General features: G+C 43.9%; 1 protein-coding gene across 2 annotated transcripts in view; it reads right to left on the reverse strand.

Annotated features, from left to right (window-relative positions):
- MAMLD1 (mastermind like domain containing 1) overlaps positions 1 to 25,395 on the reverse strand; it is an 85,273-nt gene that overhangs the window by 25,006 nt on the left and 34,872 nt on the right. Inside the window, exons 2-3 of one of the 2 annotated variants that reach the window (XM_052813155.1) lie at positions 8,875 to 10,144; positions 8,441 to 8,661 (exon numbers count right to left, since the gene is read on the reverse strand). In XM_052813155.1, coding sequence (XP_052669115.1) covers positions 8,441 to 8,661; positions 8,875 to 10,144 — 1,491 coding nt within the window. Of the gene's footprint in view, positions 1 to 8,440; positions 10,145 to 25,395 lie in introns of both variants that reach the window. The other variant, XM_052813154.1, reaches the window with a different exon arrangement.

Here is a 25,395-nt window from a genome sequence, read left to right on the forward strand (position 1 = left end):
TATTGCATCTGAGACAAAACATGTTTGTACTTTTATTTTGTGTGCAGCGTTTACTGCAGCAAGGCAGAAATGACAGAGGAGCAGAGCAGAAGGACGAAGTAGGCTGCTCCAGTCACCCCACCCTGCTGAACCGCCGTCCGGCGCCAGGCACATGATTTAACTGCATCTGAGGGACTCCCTTATTTATTTGTTTGCTTTTTATTCTAATTGTTACATTAGACTTTGGTTCTGTAAGTATTTCTGCCTTGTGGAATATAGATGTAATTTTAGACTACTACGAGACAATACTAGGTAGAAACCCCCTCAAAAATCAAGGGTACAAACCATGTTCTCACAGTATCACTGCAAAAAGTATTAAAATTCATTATTAATTTAGGCATCAAATTTGAGGTAGTAAGAAGGGCACGGTTTTAGGGAAGTGAGCACATTTTCTGAAAGCCAGGCTGCTTTTAGTTCAAAATAAGCTGCCCAAACTGCCATTTACTAAGAAAGGTAGAGAAAACACAGACAGCAAACAAACCTATCTTCCACAAATGTGGAAAAAAAATGGGATTAAGATGTTCTGATATTAATGGGAATTTACAGCACAGATGAAACGAGTTGGGTGTACAACAGGGTCATGGAAACCAGTTCCTCATTGCTATTCATCAGCACACCGTGCCATGAACACACCTTTTCAATATAAGAATTATGGCTGTACTGACTTGTAAGTGAAGATGCAAGTAGTGTGTCTTACCCATTGCTAACCACTATTCATGTTGTTATTTTTGAGAATGATACACAGAAGGAAGTTACGGCATTCATTATGAAGCCAAACAGCAAGAAGGTTGCCGAGTCTTTCCCTAGATTCCTAGGATGTTTGTAACTTCATTGCATCTAAGGGCACAGTTGAGAAAAAATCTATGTTCAAAACCTTTCGCTCAACCGCTTATAAATTAAAGATTTCTGTATATGGATGGGGTTTTTTTGTGGTAATAAAGCAAGCAAAGTGGGTTACTTAAAAAAAAAAAAAGGCAAGAAAATCTGCACTTGGGGCCTGATTCAGCCAATGTTTAGCCCAGGAAAACTTGTGAATATTGCTACCAAGCTGCCTAGAGAACCCGATAGAAACTGCCCACCTAGGCTGGCAGGATCAGAGTGGTTTTGGTACAAATAGCTGTCAGAATATGGTTTCACATCAAATGAATCAGACACTTTTTAGCATGATACCACCACTGTCCCTACACCTTTGAGAGAAGAGGTTCTCTCCCACCCCGCGCTGCAGAGCAGAAGGAAACAACTGTCTGTTGCTTAAAGCTCAAAACCACAAAAGCGAGTTTTGGGGTTTTTTTTAGAGTTAATGCAGAACCTCTGTGCGATAGCTCACTCTCCTCCACTCCCCCCGCGGCGGTGCGGCCCTGCCGGGAACAGAGGGGGGGACACAGAGCACTGACACACAGCCGGTGTCCTGGGCACCAGGAACCTCACTAGAAGCAGCCTGTCAGGCTGAAATTCAGCGCCTTGTCCTAAATTTCTCCGGGATAAGTCACATTTCCATCTGCACGTTCACGGTACATGAGTACTACTTCCTCTTGTCTTTCTCCACCAAAACCCTGGACAATACCACGTCAGCCCGCACACACAACGCTCCATCGTCCTGCAGGTAACAAAGACTTTCTTGAACATCTCCCAGCACCCCTCACTGGTGTTTCTAGTACCTCCCGAGTCTCTTTTTTCTTTCCAAGTGGATTTTAATTTGTCCAGCGTGAGATTCCCATAGAGTTGTCTGTGTCCTAAGTGCTAAATTGCTGGCAGAACCTCTTCCATTTTATTAAACAGGTCATAACTAAGGGAAAGACCCGGCTGGATTGAGGGAAGTGCTACAGCTTTGATGTAGTGTCTGCATTAATTTCAGATCCAAAAGGAGGGCAATGGTGAGGGTGGGGGAGGATGCTCCCCACATGGTGTTCAGAAGGATTTGGTCTATTTACAAGCTTCTCCTCTGCAGATTGCTTCCCCTAATGATGTGCTATGTGGTGTCCAAAAGTGCTTTCAGCGCGACAGATAGCTAAACTGGAAGGAATGATGAGTGCATTAGGCAGAGCTGCTAGAAGTATCAATGCCTGTAAACATCTTAAAATACAAGCCAAAGAACTGGAAAGGTTAAGATACAGCTACAAGGGCTCCACTACAACAGGGAAATGCTTTGAAATACCTGTAATGTAACAGAAGACGACAACACACACGATTTAAAAAACACTGCAAAAGAAGAATGGGGTAAGAAGATCAAATGTGAACTAAGTTTTTTGCCTTGATTACTGCACTTCTGAAAATGTTGTATTACTGTTGGCAAGTTGAGGCCAAACACCCCATTTCTTTCCACAAGTTTACTCCTTACTTTCCAAAATTTATCTGACATTATTTATTCGCAGGGGAGGGAGGGGAAGGGAGAAAGTGGCAGTCCGATAGTTTCAGTCAAGCTCCTTTCAGACTTGACGGAAGGGAGGGGAGAATCTCCAAGTTTGAAAAAAAAATACCAACTCAGTTGCAAGTGCATGGATAAATACAAATTTAGAAATGACCATTCAAGAAGGTGTTTTTACATCTGTGGAGAGGTCAGACTCCAGGCTCAGCCTTATTGCTCCCTGTAATCCAGATTCATCACCAGCTTCCTTTATTCGCCTATTCAAAGGCACTTAATTAGCTGAAGGGCTTGTTGCTTTGCCATCAAAAGCTCTCCAATCCCTCGAAGGCTTTGCTTCAGTATTGTGCTACCATTGGCCTTTGAAATCAAATCTATTTTTCTTCTCCACAGCATTAGTAAAAGAAAAAAATAAGTAATATTTTAAAAATTTTTTCCAGAGAAAAAAAGAAAAGAGAAGGGAAAAGAGAGGAAAAGAAAAGAAGAGAGAGGAAGAGAAGAGAAGAGAGGAGAAGAGAAAAAAGAAAAGAAGAAAGAAAAAGAAGAAAATGAGGGGGAAATACCAACGGAACTTCATTCAAAGTGGCTTTAAAGATAAGTTTCACACTTAAAGAAAAAGGGGGGGGGTGGTGCAACTGCAGATGAAATCTGGCCAGTACTTTTGGTCTTATTAATAATAAACGATACCATAGTTGTTTTATGTGTTAGGAAGACTCCTTGTGACATCTTGGAAATCCCAAATAAAACATGATTTTTCCCTGTACTTACGAGAGGACTGTATGTACTCGGATGCTGTGGGCTGTGTTCTCTGCCTTTCCAAACTCTTAATCAATCTGCATCAGAGCTTATAAACAAAGTGCTGCTGAATCAGAACAGTCTCACCTAACAGTCATGGTGTGCTGACTTTTCACGGGGAGAAATAACTTCACATAACATAGGACACCCAGGAATCAGTCCATGGTATTAACATTTCTGTTTATATTAATAAAGGCTGGTTTTTGTATTCCATTATATTTATTTAACCTTTGACATCTAAGCTCTGGGTCAGTTTGCTCTTTATAACAGTGCATTTCTTCTTCAGTTTTGTTTCTATATTTAGAGAACTCATGCTCAGAAACAAGATTTTTTGTTTAATTTTTTTCCCCCTAGTATATTTAATCTCGCTCAGGGTTTTTGGTGTTTCTCTGCAACCTATAATTTACTCTACCAACTCAGATACTGTATTGCTGCTTTTACCACAGTTAAAGAAACACTGTCAAGTCCTTTTCAAAGGTTTTTTTTTTTAGTCTTCAGCACGTTCTTCACTATCTCATATGCAGTCCACATGTAGTAAAATATAGCCTTTTCTACTGCAAATAATATTATTTTTCTCTTTGTCTCTTCTATCATTTTTCTTCTACCATCATTTTTGGCAATGTAGCTGAAACAAATATACCCTTCACTGACAATCCAGTATACAACTATCTGGGTGTCAGCAGGAACGTGGAGAGCTCTAAGAATAGCACATTTGGTTCCTACAGCGCAAGTGGAGCTCAGAAATGCACAGTGTGTCCCACCCAAACAATGGCTATTTATTAGCTACCTTCCCCCAACAAAACAACCTTTTAAGCTGTGTTTTGGTTTTCAACATTATACACACAGAGCAGTGGGCGATACTGCCCTCCTGCCTGAGACTCTCAAATTTTAACTCAGACAAACTTGGGCTTGGAAAAGTAATGGCCACTCAAAGAGTTTCTTTTATTCCAGCCTGACTTAAACTGCAAAGATCACCGGCTCATTTTCCTGCCTTCAGGGGAACCCTCCTTTCCGTTTGCAAAGACCTGTGTCTGTTCTTATACTGGCGGGAGTAAAAGAAGAGCTCTTCTGGAAGAGCATTGCTGAAGGCAGAATTGGGCCCAATATATCCGACATGCCAGAATAGGAGATCTGCAAGTACAAACTGTATTTAGACATGAAATCACGGAGATGCCCAACTATTCGACCTGCCTGGGCAAATGCAGCTTTTCATGTGCCCAGAAACAGCCAATAAAGTCAAGTGGCTAAGCTTAAGCCCAGAAAACAGTGTGTGATAGTTTTGGAGACTATCTTTGACTCTCTGGCATTTACTACCGTCTTTATATTGTGGATTTATGAGTCCAGACCTTTGAGTATAATTTCACTCAGCAAGCATCCGTCCTACATGAGTAAAATGAAAACCTGCACATATCCACAAGAGCAATGTTAGCACCACCAGGCTTTGCAATATCGCACAATGCAAACTGTCAGTGCCTCAATCAATATCTGTCAATGCTCAACAATAAAGACATAGTGCTTCAGATGGGAAAAGATTAGCCCTTATCAGATTTACCAGTTGTCCAGGCAATACAGGATCTGGGATGCAGACTGATTACACTTAAGAGATATACCATGAAGTACAAAAATGGCTGTGAGGTGCCAGTAGTAACCCAGCTTTTGGAATGTGGAGTCTTTGCTTTAATACGCATTAAAACAACAGCAAAAAGCTCACTCTGGGTCTATGTCCCAGCCGCTGCTCTCTTCCCCATGTTGCTCTGCCTGCTACAAGGATCAAATTTCATGGTTTATTGTTCTCCCTCCAACTGGCCACCATCCACATTCTTCTCCTGTACAAAGCTGCACCTCTTGCTCAAAAGAAGAGAATACTATGCCTTCTTTTTATAAATTTTAGTCACATTTACAAACACACACACAGAATAAGGGGATAACTTTTAAACACTAAACAACATTCCAGGGAATGCTGTTATTTTTCTTGGAGCAAATTTCTGTGAATGAGGCTAAACCCAGCAATTTTTCACCAGGTTACTAATTTTTGAAGATGCAGAAGTTGTCTCCCCTGTCTTCTGAATCTTTAACATTTTGCCTTTTAATGAAACAACTGCCCTATGCTTGAAAAATCCTATTCATCACCTGCTTCAGGAGAGAATTAGCACCAAGATTCTGCAAAGCTCAAATTCCGCTTCGGGTACACTGCTGGAAATCAAAACCACAGTCACTGGAGCTACTTTGCTATAATGAAGTAAAATTGGTACACAGCAGGTCGGGTCCAAAATTTCAGTATCAATGTCCCAATGTAAATAAGAAATCTATTGCAGACAAATAACAGGTCTACATGCTAGATTCAAAGAAACGTAGCAAGTATCCCAGAATTTTAAGGTTTCCTACCTATTTTTTCCATGTCATTTTTCTTCTAATTCAGCACTCAGGATCCATTTTCTTCTATGAGATTTGCAGTAAAGTTATCAAAACCTAACAAAATGTTCCACTCCTGAACATCCACCGTCTTTCTTCGGCAGCTCAACAGACTGTAAAACTGAAGCACTGTCATCTGGTGTATAATTATTGTAATAAGTCTTACCTGTAAAATGAGGGAGGCACCATAAGCTTACCTAACTAGTCTGAAAATATAAAATGCTTATCACCTGTAATCATTGTCTTAACTGTCCTTGATCTTTACTGATAGCTGCCAAATTATAACTCTCCCTCTGACAGTGAGAGTCAGCTAAAAATGCAGCACAGGCAGAGCCCTAGGAAAGTTGCTGGAAGAGGGGCTATTTTGGCCAATTAAAGAGACTCACTGCAGGAATTTGTCTCCTTTTTTTTTTTTTTGGCTAATCAATGATATAGGGGGTTCAGAGGTGTAAGACAAAAATGCAAAGCAGGAAAAACTAGGGCACAGGAAACCTCAGGAATCCAACAGGGACGTGGCAATTCTACACACCCAGCAGTGGAGCCAGAAAAAAAAAATGCTCAAAGGTTATGGACATATGATCAAAAGCAATCACGTTACTGCAGTTAACAACTTACTAGCCATCATCCGAGATGCAGCAGAACACTGTGAAAGTATTCTTCACCTACACTCCCTCCAGAGTAAAACATCTGATGGGCAGTAATTCCTGAAGCTGCAGCGACTCACTCGCTTTCAACCATATGTCCATCCATACCCCTAGATCCCAAGCCAGCGAGACCCTCCACTTTGTGTTTAACTTGGGTCCCACCGAACACAAACAGGGTCCTCACATGCTTAAAGCAACATAATTGCTTCAGGCCTTTGTTGAATTTGGGGCCTTATATTGATAACCCTTTAAAGTGAACTATATATGCTATACCGTTACATGTTGTATATTTGGATAAGCAAATTCAGCGAGTCACCAGTCCTTCCCAGCAGTCTGTTTTAAGCTGCTGTATCAAAGCAAGGGAGTACTGAGCATGCACAACTTGGAAAAGAGTGAGTTGATCCTGAAGTGGCACAGTGGAAATGCACCTCATTGATATACCACTAAGAAGCTGACATTTAGTAACTAACCCCTTACTTCTCATCGCTATCATAGGACAAGGTTACACCAAGTCACTTACATTGAAGAAATCCACCTCTATAAGAACCAGTCACTTAGCAGGGAAGAAGAGCAAAGAATCCCAGGCTCTGGAGTGTATTCCCCAGCTAAGCACCACACTCTCAAGTAGATCCTAGCAGAGCTTCAGAGATCAATCTCTGGTTTGCTGGGTGAGAAGTGTTTCATTCCTTCACAAGGAGTTTATGGAGTGCCTGTGTGCGCAGCTAAACAGCTTGAAGGATTCTGCTTCTTAAGTGTTGGTTCAGCCTAACAAAGTACTTGGCTTTGGTGGTGAGATTCAGTGTCTCCTACTATTCTTCCTGACAAAAAGATAGCTATTTATTCCTCACCCCCAGGCTGCTCTCAGACTGAGTCCCCAAGCCCTTTCTTGCTCTGAAGTCCCTGTTCACAGTAAATCTCTCTTATCTGGGGTAGTAGTGGATAGTGCTTCGCATCTCCCCTCGAGTCTTAGGGAGAAGGTTGCTGGAGAGACATCAGGGCTGTGTCTCACTCCTGCCAGCTGCATTTTTGCATTTACCGGCTCAGTTGGTATCGCAGATCAACAAAGGGTGGGGAATGGCCCTCATCCAAAGCAGGGCATTGCTTCTGGCAAATGCTAGTAACAGGTATTTCAAGTCTGCCTCTTTGCTGTTCGGGAGATGTACTGTTTGACCTGCTGTCCATGAAGGAGTCATATTTTAACTTCACTTCTCACCCCACCTGATCTTTTCTACCCTCAGAAGCATAACACAGAGATGAATTTGTTGAAGGGCACCAAGAAAAAAAAAGATATTCCCACTAAAAGGATGATGGGAAACATGTTACCGGAACATCTCTACAGCTTACAATATAAGCTAAATACAAATTCCACCTATACACATAAAAATAATTTATTTTAGTGGTACGAAATGTGTTTTGCCTAATAGCACAAAGTTCTCCACTGGGCTAGAAGAGACAATGCATGGTGCAATTACAGTACATTTCAGTTGAAGAACTGCATTCGGCTCTGGGGCCCCCAGCATAAGAAGGACATGGACCTGCTGGAGTGAGTCCAGGGGAGGGCCACGCAGATGATCAGAGGGCAGGAGCACCTCTCCTAAGAAGACAGGCTGAGAGAGTTGAGGTTGTTCAGCCTGGAGAAGAGAAGCTCCAGGGAGACCTTACAGCAGCCTTCCAGTACCTAAAGGGGGCCTACGAGAAAGCTGGAGAGGGACTTGTTACAAAGGCATGTAATGATAGGACAAGGGGTAATGGCTTTAAACTGAAAGAGGGTAGATTTAGATTGGATGTAAGGAAGTTCTTCACTGTGAGGATGGTGAGGCACTGGAACAGGTTGCCCAGAGAGGCTGTGGATGCCCCATCCCTGGCAGTGTTCAAGGCCAGGTTGGATGGGGCTTTGAGCAACCTGGTCTGGTGGAATGTGTCCCTGCCCACGGCAGGGGGGTTAAGAACTAGATGATCTTTAAGGTCCCTTCCAATCCAAACCATTCTATGATTCCGTGATTCTATGAAATAAATGAAGTTACTCTGATAACACCAGAATGTTGTTATTGCCTTGTCCATGTACGCACCGTGCACATCCCAGAAGTTCAGCAACATCACATGTGAAACACAAACGGAAGTAAAAATAAGAAAATAAACTACTCAATATTTTCACATAAGCCCTGTAAGACAGAAGAGACATTCTCACCTGTCTGCTTTGAGATGGCAGTGTGGCGGGCTGCATGTGTCTCTGCATCCGATGTGGCTGTATCAGCTGTCGAAACTGCTGCTGGAGGAACTGGCTATTGTTAGCCTGCTGGGACTGCTGCGTGGCTGGAGACTGCTGCTGCTGCTGCTGCTGGAGATAGTGAATGAGAGACTGCTGCCCTTGTGCTGCTGTCAGAGGTGACATCTTTTGAGTAGCTGACTCTGAGGCAAAGTGAGACAGTGGTTTGGTGTTATTGAAAGAAAACTGGTCTTGGCTAACAGGGCTCTCATTCACCAGACCTGGCTGTAAGCTACCGGATGGCTGCTGCATAATTATATTCATATTTTTGGACTGGCTTGTAGTCATTGATTTAAAAAGCGAGCTCTGCATACTTGTGGGGTTGCTGGTGGGAGTGATGTTAGAGATTAATGTACCTTGAGGACTGAAGGGCTGCTGATGCAGAGCTGGGCTTGACAGCTTTTCTGGCCTGTATGGTGGAGAAGGTCCAGTATTTGTGGAGGCCATGCTGGCAACCAAGTTGTTCTGTGGACTTTTAATGTTGTTGGCTGGTAAGCTGGCTGCTGTCAGGGTGGGCAGCATGGAGCTCTGCGGGCTGAAGGGCTGTTGGTTCAGAGCCGGACTGGAGAGCTTCTCTGACCCATAAGGAGGAGAGGGGCCATTGGATGGGGTGCTGCTGGAAGTCATGCTTGAAAGCAGAGTGTTTTGAGGACTCTGAATGTTGTTTCCTGGTAAATTATTAGCAGGCATGCCAGACACCATAACATTCTGAGGACTGAAAGGTTGATGGTGTGGGGATGATCCTGCCCTGTACGGCGGAGAGAGACCAGGAGGAGACATAGTCGGCCAGCTGGGAGCCTGTACTTGTTGCTTAGTAGTAGACACCTGCTTGCTAGCTGCCAGCTGCTTTAGCTGCTGAGCGTGCCAGTTGGAGCCAGGTATGTTGGGTAAGGGTACCGGCAGCATAGGTGGTGGCTGGTTCTTGCTCTGAGCTGCTGTAGAGATGGGCGATGCAGCAGGTTTGTTTGAGGGAGGAACTTGGAAGTTAGCTCCAGCAGACGATGGTCTCATCTGAGGAGATCCTCCACTGGTTGGATTGCAGCCCGGAGAAAAGTCTTTGTTAGCAACATGGTTCTCCAAGTGGGAAGTCTGTGGGGAGGACTTTGGAGTGGTACTTATGCTTGGTTGAGAATGACTCAGCCCAAGTGGCTCTTCAGCCTTGCTGCACAAAATCTTCTCCAGATCCAGGTCATTGGGAGAAGGATCAGGCATTTTCGTCAGCTCTTCCAACAGATCTTGCAGCTCTTGGTCCACAGACTGTAAGCTGTTTCCTTTCTCATCATAGTGGACAATGGTATTGTTTTGCCCTCCTATCGACCCCTTCTGATTTATTTCCGTGTTGGGTGGCACTGAAAACGGGGAACCAATGCCACCGCCATTCATGTGATTGCTTTCAAGGAGCACTGAATGACCTGCGACTCCCAGGGAAGAAGCACTGTGACTGGTGGAGAACGGAGAACTTTGCATTTCTGGACATGCCACATTGGGATTGGCACCTTGGCCCATGGCAAGGTTTACGTCATCAAGACAAAGTCTTTTACTGTCATTTGGGAAAATGACATCAGGCACGCCACTGGAGGCAGGAGAGCTATCATCTTCCAGTTTTCTTTTAATGGATCCCTGTAACTGTGAAAATAAAAAAGGAAGAAGAAAGGATCCGTTATTGACCTTATTCCAACATGCTCTGAAGCTCCGTACTGTAACACTGGGTTGGAGATAAAGAAAATTAAATCATACAATTAAAAAAACAATCGTGAGACAAATTCAATCAGGATTTAAGTGGGTGCAACTTCACTGAAATCAAAAGACTTACAGTCAGAAAAAGGCTAAATCTCACATGTTGGCCTTAAAACAGATGTTAAAGCTATAAAATACTGTCATGTGAACTGTAATAGAAGTTTTAAAAATAGTTTCTGGTACCATTTCAATTAAGACATTATACTCCCTGCATAACAAACATGCCAACAGTTTTATGGTAACATTTTTTAGGTCTAAATGGCAGATCTGAATGAAACCCTGGACTGAATTTAGTGACCTTCTGCCAGTGACTCGGATTAAACTCAGACCTGAGACAACTAAATTGTTTTACATTCCTTATAGGCAGAACATCTGAAATAACTGGCATACTTTCTAAACAAACCAAAACAAAACAAATTCTCAACTATCTATCTAAACAGACTTTCAAGCTTCCTAATCACAGATGTTTTAGATTTCAGAAACAGTAAAAAACAGCTAAACCTCTTAATTCTTGCTCATGCTTCTACGTCTAAGGCAGTATGAGCTTTGTTCTTTTGAAGGATTGCAACTCATTCATAAAAACGGAAGTGTTTTCAAAATACAATTATATAAATATCTTGATCTACAAGAAATGGTAAAGTTGTATATCCACAAATCTTAAGGAAAAAAACCTGCCTTCTACATACAAAGCAAGTGAAACTGAAAACAATGCTTCTAATACTAATTCAGCGTGATAGGGCAATCTCTTCCAAATATAATAATCTGTGGCTTTCAATTTTAACAAGCATGACCTGTATGTCATAGGATTAATCAGACATTAACATTGCTGCTTCAAGTTAAGGGAAATAAGCGTTATGTCCTTGTTTATCAATAGAGGGAGGTAGCATTTAAAAAAGTATCTAATCAGCAATGGGAAACCCATAGAAAGTCACTGTTCCTCTAAGCCGGCTCACAGCACAGCCTCTCCCGGCTCTGGCCTACAATTACAAGTGCTGCCAGTCATCTAGTACCATGAAAAAAATTCTCATCTAATAACAGCTCATATCACCAGGAAAGCCCCACTACCTAAACCCAGTGTAACCAGATCCACTCAAGGGCTGTGGTGGGTATAAGTAACTTCTAAATTTTACACTGATTATTAAGCACATCACAGTTTTGCCCAAGAGTCACTACGCGACAGCCAGCAACTTTGGTGCTCTCAGACAACGGTGTCACAGGACCATCACCGTAGGTTGTGCGGAGGCTGCAGGGCACAAGGTGGGCACGCCTCGTGCGGCTCCTTCTGCAATGTGCACATGAAGGTCACTGTGCAAACGGCCAACGTCCACCCCTAAATTCAGCCTGTCTTCAGGCAACGGACCACAAATGCGCATTGTCCTGACATGGGAACGTGGGAGAGCTGCCTGGTGGCTCACTCAGCTGGACTCACACGAGTGCTCTCTCATCACTTATTTCCAAATTGGTGGGCAGAGAGAAGATTGCAGGTTTGCGCCTACAGTTGCTTAGGCTATAGATGCAGTTTAGGATTAGTATTGCACATTGCCATGCTAGCATCCAGCTTACAGAGACATTTGGAGGAGAGTGAGAGGATACAAGTTAATTGTACATGATCATCACGGCAGATGGAAAAGCAGGTCTGCATACTACGGAGAGCTGCTGATCAGGTTTTAGGAGGAGCTCACCTACTCTCCATCAACAGACACAGCAGTTTGGAATGACATTGTGGTGAAGAGACCTTTTTACACAGGTATTTTCCCCTTACTAGAGCAATCAGTGCTTCTCTCCTCTTTCCTCCAGTTGCATTGCTTTAACATGGGTTGCACTCAAAAACCACTGGCAAGTGAGAACTGACGCTGAACGGGGAGAGTTGCTTTCAGTGCACCATTCACTGGTTACCTGACAGCCCTCTTTGGTCAGCAGTGCTACGCGTGGTTTGAGTCGTTGCTCTGCGAGAGACTGCCTTTACATCACAGCCAGAGACAGCTGAAGCATCAGCTATTTGATTATTCCTCTGGGCTGATGAGGCCAAAATTTGCTTAGCTTTAGGAAATGGAACAAGGCCTAAATCTTCTCCCAAGTGTTGGTCTAATGATGGATGAAATTGTTTTCCTTCATTTTCTTTGCTAAAACTAAGCCAGAGTTGCATGTTTCAACAGATGTTGCCCTGTGTAGGCTGAAACATGTTGGTAGAGCATAACTACATACATTTAAACCCAGACATGTATAGAGAATCTTTACAGGGGCTTCACACATCCAAAATAAACACAGTGTGTTCCCAAGTTGCACCCTGGGAACCTTCAGGCAGGAAGCGGTGGGGGATCTCCCATACTTGGCCAGCTGACATGCTGGCATGCATGTCCTTGCCAGTGCTTCTTTTGCCATAGGACATTCCTATGCTCTGAGTTACTGGGGAAAAATTTGGGCTTTCTAAACACTCTGAAAAATAGTTTTTTAACTGTTGCACTGGGGAGTAAATGTGATGGGAAAACAAAACTCCATTTCCCCAAGACTATTACTAGATATAAACAGATAAAATACGGCCATAGCTTTCAGATGGCACGGGCATTCCAAAACTGGGACAGGATTTTTAAATAGGATGCTGTTGCTTAGCCCTCGTGAGAAGCCTGGCTGTAAGAGAGGCAGTGAAATTAGCTGGGTGTCATGTTCGCTCAAAAAGCAAGACGCCTGCTTCCCAGGTGAATATTTGCACAAGGACCATAAAACCCAGAAGACCAATTTCCCCCAGTGCAGACAGGTATAACTCCACACAATTTAGTAGCATTGCTTTTGCTGAAGATAGGTTTGACTACAGCCCCAAATTTGAGAAAGATACCATCCTTTAAGCAACTAAACAAATCATAGAATAATTTTGGTTAGAAGGGACGCCTGGGTATCATCAGCCCTCTGCTTCAAGCACATCACAAATGAAAAAAATAGATGACGGTATTTCACCAGGCACTCAAGTATGAAGTATTAGCTACATACAGAAATCCCTTCTTGGGCTGGACGGGCTAGCTGAGAGGTTTGTTTCAGTATTCCCCGCTGAAACACAGGTGGTTGTAATTCCCGTACAGCATGGAGTATGTGCTGGTGCTGTCTGTGAGGAGCCAGCATTCTTCTCTGCAGCTCCCAGTGACTGCTCTCCATGAACGTGCCACTGTCGCAGCCCTGACCAGTGCAGGGGACAGTAATGCAGTTTCATATTACGAGGACACTGGCTGGCTTGGACATGCTAACAACAACAGTGGCAGGAGCTCATCACCAAGGCACCACAACTTTTAGGACCAGGAGCTCCTCACCTAACTAATTCAAGAAGCTGCTTGTTGCAGATCATTCATCTAGTACTCTCAGACATCTCAAGACCATCTCTTTAAAGCGTATCTATTCTTTTCTAGACTCTTCCCTTTCTAAAAACATTTTTACTGCCCATTTCCTTCATCTGCCCCTGGATTCCCCAGAACAGAGCTGATTTATTCCAACTCTTTCTCCTCTTCTTCAAGACAGCTTACGCTATTTGACAAAATCAACAGAAAAGAGAAGAGCACCAAAATATGCTCTGCCCTCTTCTCTGCTGATTAGTATATTGGGCAGCTCTGTTTTAAACTGAATACCTGAGAAGAGAATAGAAATATTTTAGAAACATGTAACACACACACACACACACACTTAAGCTGGCTGGAGGCTGTCTATGGCTAAGTATGGGAAAGCTTCAGTCATATGTGCAAGCAAGGATGAAGCAGACAAGCAACAAAGGGGCTCTTGCAACCTTGTCAAAATTCATTAAAATGCATTAGCATGCACAGGCTGACTTCTGTTTGGGAATACCTGGGAAACAAAGGCAGGCCCTCCGATTTGGGGAATATCCAATTATGAGTTCTCCATTATCTCAGGTTTGCTTTTAGAAGTGAGAATGCCATGACCCCAGCACTACTATCCTCTCAAAAGCAACAGGCTGTCTTTCTGGGAAAGACCCAAGTTACAAACGAGTATCGCTGCTAGCTTGCAATGGCAGTATAACAAGAATAAATAATAACTGTTTACCCTGCTCCGTCCAAGGAAGCTATACAGCTGCAGTTACAAACACTAATTTGTCACACGCTACCTCTTCGCACAGAACCGATTCCCTACGTGTGGGCAGAGCGCTCCGCAGGCTTCTCTTGTGCAAGTAAGAAAAGGTGGACATGGCAAGCGAAACTAGTCCTCAGCTGCACCCTCTCCTAGACGGAGCTCTCTGAAGTTGCCCGCTTGGGTGACTTTTGGCGTCAGGCACTTTCCAAACTCAGGAGGCGGTGCTGGCCTTGAGTAACTTACTATTTCCCAACGAAGGGAGAAAGGAAGGCTGAAGTGGCAAAAACTGAAGCAGAGAGATCAAGTTGTTAATAAATATACACTGTGGTGGTTCCACTGGATTTTAATAACCAACTAAATGGGCACCTCTGAACTGGCTCCCTGCCTCGGTGTCACTCAGCCTTCCTCCTTTCTTTAATACATCAGCTGTCCTCAGTTGCCACTCCAGCTCTCCACGTGAGCCAGGCTGCCCCATGGCACTGCTGCCAGCCCCTGTTAATTCTCCACCCGTCACTTGCTCCTTCGCCTGCACGGTCAGTATCTGGGAAGAAAGAGCTACCGTGGCCCGCTTGGGAGAGCCTCGTTTCTCCAGCCTTGCGACGATCCCCCTTCTGCCAGAAATAAGCCAAATTTAACCAGAGATTCCTATTTAGATCAATGTAATGCAGAAACGAGAGAGAGGAAAAACGTTAGGCGAGGTATTTCTGTGCCTCTTCCTGGCTTCTGCAGCCTGTCAGAGATTCAAGCCTTGATTTACAGCAACCGCAGGGTGCTGATTATTGATCTGCAACACCCCACCCCACTCACTGCCATTGAGAGATCCAACCTACAGCAGCGATTCCCACACCTGCGCAGCTTCTTCAGGCGAGAACCGAGCCCGATAGGACGCTGCCATTTTGAACCGATGTCTGTAGAGTCTGCCGCGTTCTCCTTCAGCGGCTAGTCCACCTCCCCCTGTCTCCAGCGTGCACCATCATTGCTGGAGACTCTCTTGATTTAATGGCATGAAACCTACAGATCCATGACCGGGATATCCAGAATGGGAGTCAGATAACCTTCTCTCACTGGGAATCTCAAGACCCTTGTAACTCTTGGGAAATCCCAGGTGTTGGCTTTTCTGTTTGCTTGATTGAAGAAAAGAGAGAAATTATGGTAAAAGGAGAGGGGGCAGGTGGGGAAAATTTCAGTCTCACCACAGATACTGGAATTTGCTAGTGCTGTGGCAGCTTTGCACAAAGCCTTTCAGAGCAAGGCACCAGTGCCTCAGAAACCTGGGGAATCCAGGTCACCAACAGGCTGCTAAGATCTGGCATATCTGAATTATTTTGACACAGAGCACGTTTAATTTTTGGTGGAAGGACTGAGCAACCCATCAGCCTGAAATGAGTAGAAGTCTTTTTTCCAGTATTTTGTCAAGGTATATTGCAAACTCTTTTTTCCCCTCTGCAAAGTATAGAACCTGAGTCTAAGTTTTGCTCAACTGAGCTGACCAGAGAATCTATCACTCTCTGTCTCTTTCAAACACTAGACACTGCCAAAACTGGAAGTATGTATTTGCCAGAGGCAAACTGTTTGCAGCATTCAGCGATCAAGCCTTCAGTCTCTGTGGCTTCAACAAGCTTCAGCGAGAGCTATCTGCCCATCAGCCCAAAATGTTTCTATCTGTTCTGACAAAAACAGTCATGTAATGAGAAAATGAAACTGGCAATTTTCCATATAAAACAAGAAAACTTCATAAATTTTTCTCTTGTGCCTTAAATACACAATTTGGAAAGGTTTGTGCTCTCTATCGCTCATTTACCCACACTCTAGACAGATTTTTTTTGTCCTACTAATCTTTGAGGACAGTTCATGAAAAAGAGGTGAGAATTTAACTGTGTGTTTCAAGGCTGGAAAGGGGACCTGATATATTACCTCTTAAATGGCAGCACTTACTTGCAGCCCTGCTTGAACTATCAGATGTGCTGCTTTTGGTAGCAGGCTGGCTTGCACATGAGCAACAAAACCCAAATGCTCATGGGCAAAGATCCCACTTAACTACAGCAGAACCTGGCACTGCATTAAGTGCATTTAGCACATCTGCAAGTTTCCATTCGTGCATGCTGGCTGCAGTCTGGTAACAGAAACTCACATTACATATCTGAATCCAAGAAAAAATGCCTCCTGCTGACCAGTGAGTAGCCAAAGCAGTCCATCAGGGTACAAGGAGAACTCAAGGAGGCTTAAGCAATTAAAACTACTATTCACTTTCTCCATACTAAGATTAAACATAAGCTAAAATCACATTCTTCCTACTGCTTTAGGCTGTTTGACCCTTCTGATTTCAAGCAATTTCAGCATGGATGGATGTAGAGTTGTCATTTCACATTGTCAGGAGAGAGATCACATTGCGATTCCAAGCTACCAAAAGACATGTTTCACTCTGCTTAAAAATAGCAATACCCCAACTCCTCAGCTAAAGAGTACCAGAGTAAAGTCTGCTTTGGGGTCTGTTAGGTATTTGTAGGCTGGAAAGGTGGCAGACCCATTTGTAATGAGGTGTGGTAGTGGAGAAAGGATTATGAATAGAGAAAATTTACAGGGTGGATTTCCTTCTATTCATCACGCTCATGGAAACAGGCAACTGGAAGGGAGGATATAGGAAGAGGAACCAGGGATCTAAGCAGTCGTTTTAACCATGAAAGGACATTGGTTATTAGCTAGCTTGTACGCATTATGTGGATTATTTTTACCTGGAACTACAGCTCCTCCCAATTTATAATTTACAGTGGCAATATGAAATCTGCCATCTTTAAAACAAGTGTATTAACATAGATTGGAAGTTGCTACTTAGGCTATGCACATTTAAAATGCCTCCTAAACACCACTGCTACATTTGTAGAATTTGATGTCCCATCAGTACAACAAACATCAGTTGACTTGACGGGAGCGTGCTGTGATCCTTTGCCCCATTACTGTCACCACTCATTGCGATCTTCCCCAGTTATTCCCCCAGTAAATCAGGAACCTCAAGCTGTGTTAAAAGAGAAAGAAGAAAACAAGGCGTGTGCTTTCCCTTAATAAAGATGGCAACGCTCCCCGTTGTGAGTGCAAAAATATAGGAACTACCCAGGCAGTTGCTCCCATGCCTGTATGCATCACCTGGACCTGGGCAGACAGACACACCTCGTGTATGTCACCAGAGCCCACGGCAAGAGGTTTTGCTTGCTTGCACTGTTGCTCCAGAGCTACGATCAATTCCCCTTCCCTGTTACATTGCTGCAGTACAACAGGTCTCTTGTGTGACTGCTGAATATATATGAACTTTTAAATGGTGACTGCCGACCTGGCACTTTCTTTCCTCTACGTGGCCTTCTTCCCCAAGTCACCATGCAGCGTAGGAAGTAATCCTGGCTGCAAATACTCAGAACTGCACCGTTTAGCTGGTAAGCACAAAAATCCAAAACATCATGACTATACAAAACCGGAAAGATGTGATGTTACAATAAGCTTAAACCACAAAAACTAACAGGAAATTGAACCTGGACTACCAAGAGCCTCAGGTATTAGGGTTTTTTTCTAAATCTTAACCAAAAATTAAAGGGAAGGAAATACTACAAATATTATTTTCTCATACTGATTTGTGTGCATGCAGTTACGCACATAATGACAGAAATACATGTGATCTGTATCCTGCTTTAAACTGGAACATCTTACAGGCTACACAGCAGCAAGTTTGTGAACAAGGTTTTTCTAATTACCCTTGTGTAAAATTAACAGGCAACATCACTAATGTCCACGTGAAGATATTAATGTAGGATCAGTTCCAAGGAGAGAAAAAACATAGCCAAGAATGTACCTATTTTGCCATCCCACACAAGCCAGCCGCATGCAAGAGACCAAGTAATATTCACTGTAAAGAAAAAAGGAAAAAAAAAACCCTACTTTTCAGGTCAGACAGAATTACCAATCTCATTTAGAAGGCACCAACAGAGATCTGCCCTATCAAAACAAATGTTCAGAGCCTTCCCATCTTGTCTTTCCTTAGCAATTCATCTGCTTTCGATATTACCGGCACTGTTAAAATGGAAATTTTTCCAGAAGAAAAATTGCTGTTGACAAATGGATCTGGAGGAACAGGACTACTGCTCGCTCCTGTGTTGTACTGCTAGCAGGAGATCTCTGTACAGATGCCTCTTAATTAGTCATCTGAAGACTTACAGCAATCACGTCACGCATATTGTTTGGCTGTAACTTCCACATTCCATTTAATGACAAGTGTTATTAACTAGACAGCTGAAGACAGAACAAGTTCTCTGCCTCTCGGTTTTTAAGCTGTAGTACAAAAGCATTTCTTTCATATCTGGCCGTAAATCAAGATCAATCTTAGACTCAACGCCTTTCCATCAGTATTACCTCATCTTACCTCAGTTTTAATACCAGCAGTATTGTTTTATCTCTTTTTTTATAGTCCATTAATTTCAAAGTCCTATGGAACACTTCGCAGTAATTTTGTAGACTACATTAATTTCTCACGGCAATAGCTAGGCTGGAGAATTGCAGATCTTCTCCACTGAGCAAAAAGTGATGGTTTTGCTACTTGGGTCTACTGGGATTTGAAAGATACTTTTCTCTCTTCTTTTTCAGCCCCTAACACTGGCACAGTTATGCAATGACCACAAGTTAACAGGAGCTAAGTATAAAAACCAGGCTGTATACGTTCCTAAATTATGAGGTAGGTTTACCATTTACTAGATAAACAGATAAAACCCAGTCAGCCTGACACTTCTTTTCTGCTACATATTGCATTATTTTTTAAAATCCCGGAAGACTTACTCCTGCAGTTTTATCAAACTACAGGTTTCATTTTGTCAAAAGGTATGGTTGGGGAATTAACAGCCTGGAGGCAAAGCCTTCAATTAGGTCAAACCTGGGGCCAAAAAGCTCTCAAATTCTCAGATCAATAAGAAACAATGGGATTTTAGTCTGATAAAAAGGCATTTCTGTTTCAACAGCTGAAGTACTCACTCCCCTGAAGACTAATAGCTCCAACCTCACCTGTGTGGCTGCACCCGAACGCTAACACTGTGCAGCCTTACGTCCAACTGCTGAGCAGCCTTCTGCTTACTTTCTGTATCGGAAAGCAATGCATTACTGCATCCAGAGCTCTTCTCTAGGCTTGGCGGGGGACGAAACATTTAAAAGAGCAGTTTGAAGTTTCTCCTAAGCGGTAGCAGAAACTAGAGCACAACTCTAAGAAGGATGCAACAAATGGGCAAGGAAAGGAAACATCCTGAACGGCTCCTCTCCTGCACATTCATCCAGGGCCTTTGTTAGCCTCCTGGATATTCCTCTGCCTTTCAAAAAATGAAACAATAAACAGGATATTGATTAATACAGAACCATAAAAACAAGCCTCACTTAGGGTAAAAAAATCATGACTCTAGTGAGTCTCTCACTGAATGTGAATGTAGAGAGAAGTCTTGATACAGCCAGAAGCAGAACAGTTTTGTAAAGCAGAAGAGTCTGGTAGTGAACATTTAATTTGTTTCTGACTACTCCATTTTATCCTACCACTTTCATCTTTACCTACGCAGCAACTCCACTATTCTCAGCGTGCATTAACTGGAATAGGAACACGGTTCATTGGCAACATGTTATTTGTAGGCTTCCTTCCTCCTGGACCAGCGAGATGACTGGACCAGCGTGCAGCTCTGGCTCCTACAACACACACTCTTCGCACAGTATCTGTTACTTACCCAGGGACCTTTAAAGGGATTCTGCAAAACAGTGATAGTAAAAACCCCAAACCAAACACAGACCATCGCCCCGCCCCTGTATAAAGCCGTTGAAATCCTGGCCTCAGTGAAATAAATATTTTGGGACACTGACTTCAGCAGGGATGGGATTTCACTCTTTGCTCTTTCATTATTATTAACTCAAGGAGTGAATCAAAAATACACAGGATTTGGAGAAATTCTCTCCAGCAGAAAACGCAATGCTTAAGTTACTTGGTTTTTAACCAGAGGACCTCTCGACTTGCTATAGATACCAGTTCCCCTCTGTCCTAGAAGCAATGTTAATCACACATTCATCACTGCAAATTGACAACATAAATGCTGACTTGTGCAAACAATGTTAGAGAAAATGGTGTTCTTGCTGCAGAAGTGAATTACACAGCCTTTCAAGCTTTCTACCCTTCTCAGTTTTATGTAAACTCTAATTTCCAAGCCTTTGTTCTGCCTTTAAAGGTCACACAGTTGAAAGCTATGAAGCATAGCATGTGTTCCCACTGATATTAAAATACTGTTTACTAAATCATGCATATAAATATAAAGAAGAAACTGTTTGCAACCTACTGCGTTAATAAGAGATGATTTATCAGACAACACGGTTCCAAGTATCAACATGTGGAATGTAAAAATCTGATCTTAATCATGCAACGTGATTTTTTTTGGTTGTTTTTTGAAGTAAAGTCTCCACACAGTGCCATGCAATCACACTAACTTCTGATGACACCATATTTGACTGATTAAACTCTTAATCTTGCCAATGCTTAACTTCAGGAATACAAGCGGTCTTTTTAGATACGAGCATATGATTGCACATTTGCAAGATCAGGATTTCATTTGCATATTCAAATTGCAAAACTGCATCTTCCCTTTGTCTGCGTTAGGCCAACTATAGCGCTCCAAATGCTAAACAACCACCGTAGAGTTGGACAGTATTTTTAGCATCTCTATGGTGCACTTCTATCTTTAGCTGCTGTGTTCACAAACAATCCCACAGGACACTGCATAGCTAACATAGCTCGGGCTCTTCACCACATTCAACTTTTCTCCGAAAACACGGTGAAAGCAGATTATACAACAGGCCAGTTCAGGACCTGCCAAAGTTTCCTTAGATGCATTGTCCTGGGACAGAACTATATCAAAGTACTAAAACACTAAAACATCAGAGCATTCTGCTCTGGAGTGGCGATGGAGGTTGCCGTGACTTCCTCCGGGGAAAATACAGCTCTGCACTCCGAGTTTGCACTGCGCAGATAAATCAAGGAGGACAGTGAAGGATTTCTGCACGTTGTTTCCTAGCAGGATGTGCCCATGGGTTCATGGCAAATTTCTGGTCAAAGCTTAACCCTGCAAGAGAAGTTAATAATTGAACTTGCCAAATCATCACAATTTCTAAATCCAACTGCGTCTTGTTTTTACAAAGAGGCATATTAAACCAGTGAGCCATTTTATTAGACTCATGCTCATGTAGCAAAAACATGTGTTAGCTCTTGAGTGCCAAGTATCATCCTGGAGGGTTACCAATCCCTGTTACGGATTTTGTAGCCAGACTGCAGTTATCTGTCATAACAGAGGAGGTAGTTTTGAATACACAGAACGAAGCATCCTGCTCGGTTCGGGAATACTTTACGTGGTCCTGGTCTCTTTGTAAAAATCTAGGAAGGAGATGTACTGCGGGGGGTGGAAAGAGCTTGAAAACTTATGGCTGACTGGAGTGGGACTGTCTCACGGAAGCTACCTGGATGGCTGGGGCATGGCCCCAAGCTTGCTCCTTCATTCCCTAGAGGAACTTCTGAAAATGGCTGCAGCACCACTAGTTCCAACACACAGCTATAGCAGCTGGGTCAAGTCTCAGTGCATAGGAAACATTTTTAGAGTCATCTGTTTGAGGTGTTTCAAAACTACAGGTTTACCACAAAGAGAGAAAAAACTCATCACGGGAATGGCAGTATTAATCAGATGATTGACCTCTGAAGCTTCGAATCTGAAATGCTTTCCACACTGAGCTGGAGCCGCATATGGAGACAATAGCCTCCGATATCTTGATTTAGAGAGGAAGCACTGATGGAATCCCATATATCCTGTTAATGGTGAAGGGAAGGGAATTATGTAAAGGAACTATTTTTTTCATTAAGTGCCTTAGCTGAGGTTTGCAGATCAGCCTAGACACTTGGCTCCAATTTAATTTCAAGGGGAACAAGATAACCTGAAAACCCTTAGAAAACCTTAGACCTTGTGACTGCTTCACACATGGGCTCCTCATTTCCCCATTTACACTTATCTTCTCTCCCATTACTGCATGCTATCAAACAGTCTGTTATTAAAATGCTTTAAATGATAACGGGACTTCCCAAACAAACTGTGTTCATTAGCTTCCCCTATCCTACCACAGGTATGGCCGTATGTCTGGGAGGTGTGAGAACTGGGGAAACAGCATCAGGGCTAGGAAGGTGTCCCTTGGCTCCACAGCAGCACCAGAGCAAGGCCGAGATGCACAGGAGGCAGTGGCCAGGCAGCAGCACGTACTGTGCACTTCATGTACAATACACACCTGCAGTTTTTCTTCTTTTTTTTTTTTTTTGGTCAGAGTTATTTTTTCCTTTTAAGCATAGCACGTGTTCAATCAAGAATATCACAGTTATTCATTCAAACTGTTCACATTATGTAACATGAGCATCAGGTTAAGGAGAAAAATAAAAAAAACCCGCAGGTACTTTGTTTTTTCTGAGTCCTTTCTTACAGGACTTAATTTTTAAATGAGTACAGGCTTCCCCTCTGTGGTGGGTTGACCCTGGCTGGACACCAGGTGCCCACCAAAGCTGCTCTATCACTCCCCTCCTCAGCTGGACAGGGGAGAGAAAATATAACAAAAGGCTTGTGGGTCAAGATAAGGACGGGGAGATCACTCAGCAATTACTGTCACAGGCAAAAACCAGACTCGATGTGGGGAAATTAGCTTAATTTATTACCAATCAAATCAGAGTTGGGTAATGAGTAATAAAAACTAAATCTTATAACACCTTCCCCCCACCCCTCCCATCCTCCTGGACTCAACTTCCCCCCTGATTTTCTCTCCCTCCTCCCCCCCAGCAGCACAGGGGGATGGGGAATGGGCGTTGGGGTCAGTTCATCACACGTTGTCTCTGCCGCTCCTTCCTCCTCAGAGGGAGGACTCCTCACTCGTCCCCTGCTCCAGCGTGGAGTCCCTTCCACGGGAGACAGTCCTCCACAAACTTCCCCAATGTAGGTCCTTCCCACGGGCTGCAGTCCTTCAGGCACAGACTGCTCCAGCGTGGGTCCCCCACGGGGTCACAAGTCCTGCCAGCAAACCTGCTCCAGCGTGGGCTCCTCTCTCCACGGGGCCACAGGTCCTGCCAGGAGCCTGCTCCAGCACAGGCTTCCCACGGGGTCACAGCCTCCTTTGGGCGCATTCACCTGCTCCGGGGTGGGGTCCTCCCCGGGCTGCAGGTGGATATCTGCTCCACCGTGGACCTCCCTGGGCTGCAGGGGGACAGCCTGCCTCACCATGGTCTTCCCCACGGGCTGCAGGGGAATCTCTGCTCCAGTGCCTGGAGCACCTCCTCCCCCTCCTTCTGCACTGACCTGGGGGTCTGCAGGGCTGTTTCTCTCACATCTTCTCACTCCTCTCTCTGGCTGCAGTTTCTGTGCTGCAGCAACTTTTTTTTTCCTTCTTAAATATGTTAGCCCAGAGGCACTACCACTGTCGCTGATGGGCTTGGCCTTGGCCAGTGGTGGGTCCATCTTGGAGCCGGCTGGCATCAGCTCTGTTGGACATAGGGGAAGCTTCCAGCAGCTTCTCACAGGAGCCACCCCTGCAGCCACCCCACTACCGAAACCTTGCCACGCAAACCCAATACACCCTCCACCTCAGATGCGAGGCTGACATCCTGGGGTATGGTCCTCATCCTACTAAGGGCTCCTCAAGTGAAAACTGTGGGTTTCAAGACTTGGCCTTTACTAAGAAACAATGGTATTACAGGAAAACTCACTGCATACTTTCAAGCATCAACAGTGAATTACTCTCCCATTTACTAATACAGACACAATGTCTGGAGTTGAGAAAACACATTCTTGAAAGGTCAGAACACTTAAACTGTATGTACCTAGTTTAGGATGAAAAAGAACTGTTGTTGCCTTTTAGTTATGACATTTCAGTTTACCCACAAGAATTACACTACTTCCCCTAAAGGTTTTCAAGCCCAAGAACGTACTTTTCTCTCAGTGTTGGAAAGTGAAGGTAGAACTCTTTTTTTGCATTAAGTTATCACAGCTGTCACTGAATCCAGTGATTTGTCAAGAATACAGCCATTTCTCCCCAAAGGGCTTCAGCCACCAGCAGACACACGCGTGGGGACGCCCTGTTTGCCTTCGAGGAGAAAGAGCTGGAGGAACCCGACTTGCCCGAATAGCAGCCGATGGCGAGTTGCTGCCCAGGCAAGCCACGTGTGACCATTCGCACCAAACTTTGCAAACCTGAAAGAACTATGAAATCTCCTAAAATACAGAGCTGGAGGGTGGGTAGCTCTTCATTTTTTCTGAAAGAATGGGAGGAACTTCCTCTTTCAGTTACAGTTACACGGTCTAGTGAGGATATAACTGCTGTAACGATCAGGAAACAACTGTCATGTCCGGATGGCACTACGGAGCATTAGTGGGGAACTGCAAGGACCTTGCAAACTGGGAACAAAAGTTTGGATTTGCTGGAAGTGCTCTGATCTGTCACTAAACCCAGTGTTGTGTCCACCTTCAAGTTTCAGGGCGTTATGGGAACTGAAGGAGCACCAGTTTAACCCTAGCCCAAAGACGTGAAGTTCACTTCATTTCAACAGAGCTGCTTGAGATCACTTCATCACTTTACACCGTATTCCTTCCCTGGGGCTCAGACATCCCAAAGCCAAGGCTGCACTGCACTAGCTCTGGGACTAATTAGGGTGGGTGAGCACTGTGTTAATGCGACCCACCACGCTGGGCCACACTGGGACCTCAGCAGGACATTGCATGCGCTGTGCCCAGGTAGTCTTAGCAATCTCAAGCTGAATTGCACCAAGAGAAAGTCCCCTTAGCTTATTCAGTGTTGGTGAACAGGGACATCCTAGGCGTGGTAAGATGACTGTCCTCTATAAGAAATGACAGCCTCTCAGGTGGAAGTTGCTGAACTCCAGCTGAGAAGTGCTGACTGACTGCAAATGCAACCACTAAAAAGTGGTTAAGGGTAACCATTTTATTTCATATTGGCACAGAGGCTGTCAGGTCCTACTTTGTAGAAGGGAATGCAGCTTC

Source organism: Harpia harpyja, chromosome 18 (assembly GCF_026419915.1).
Source record: "Harpia harpyja isolate bHarHar1 chromosome 18, bHarHar1 primary haplotype, whole genome shotgun sequence".
NCBI classification, from domain to species: domain Eukaryota; kingdom Metazoa; phylum Chordata; class Aves; order Accipitriformes; family Accipitridae; genus Harpia; species Harpia harpyja.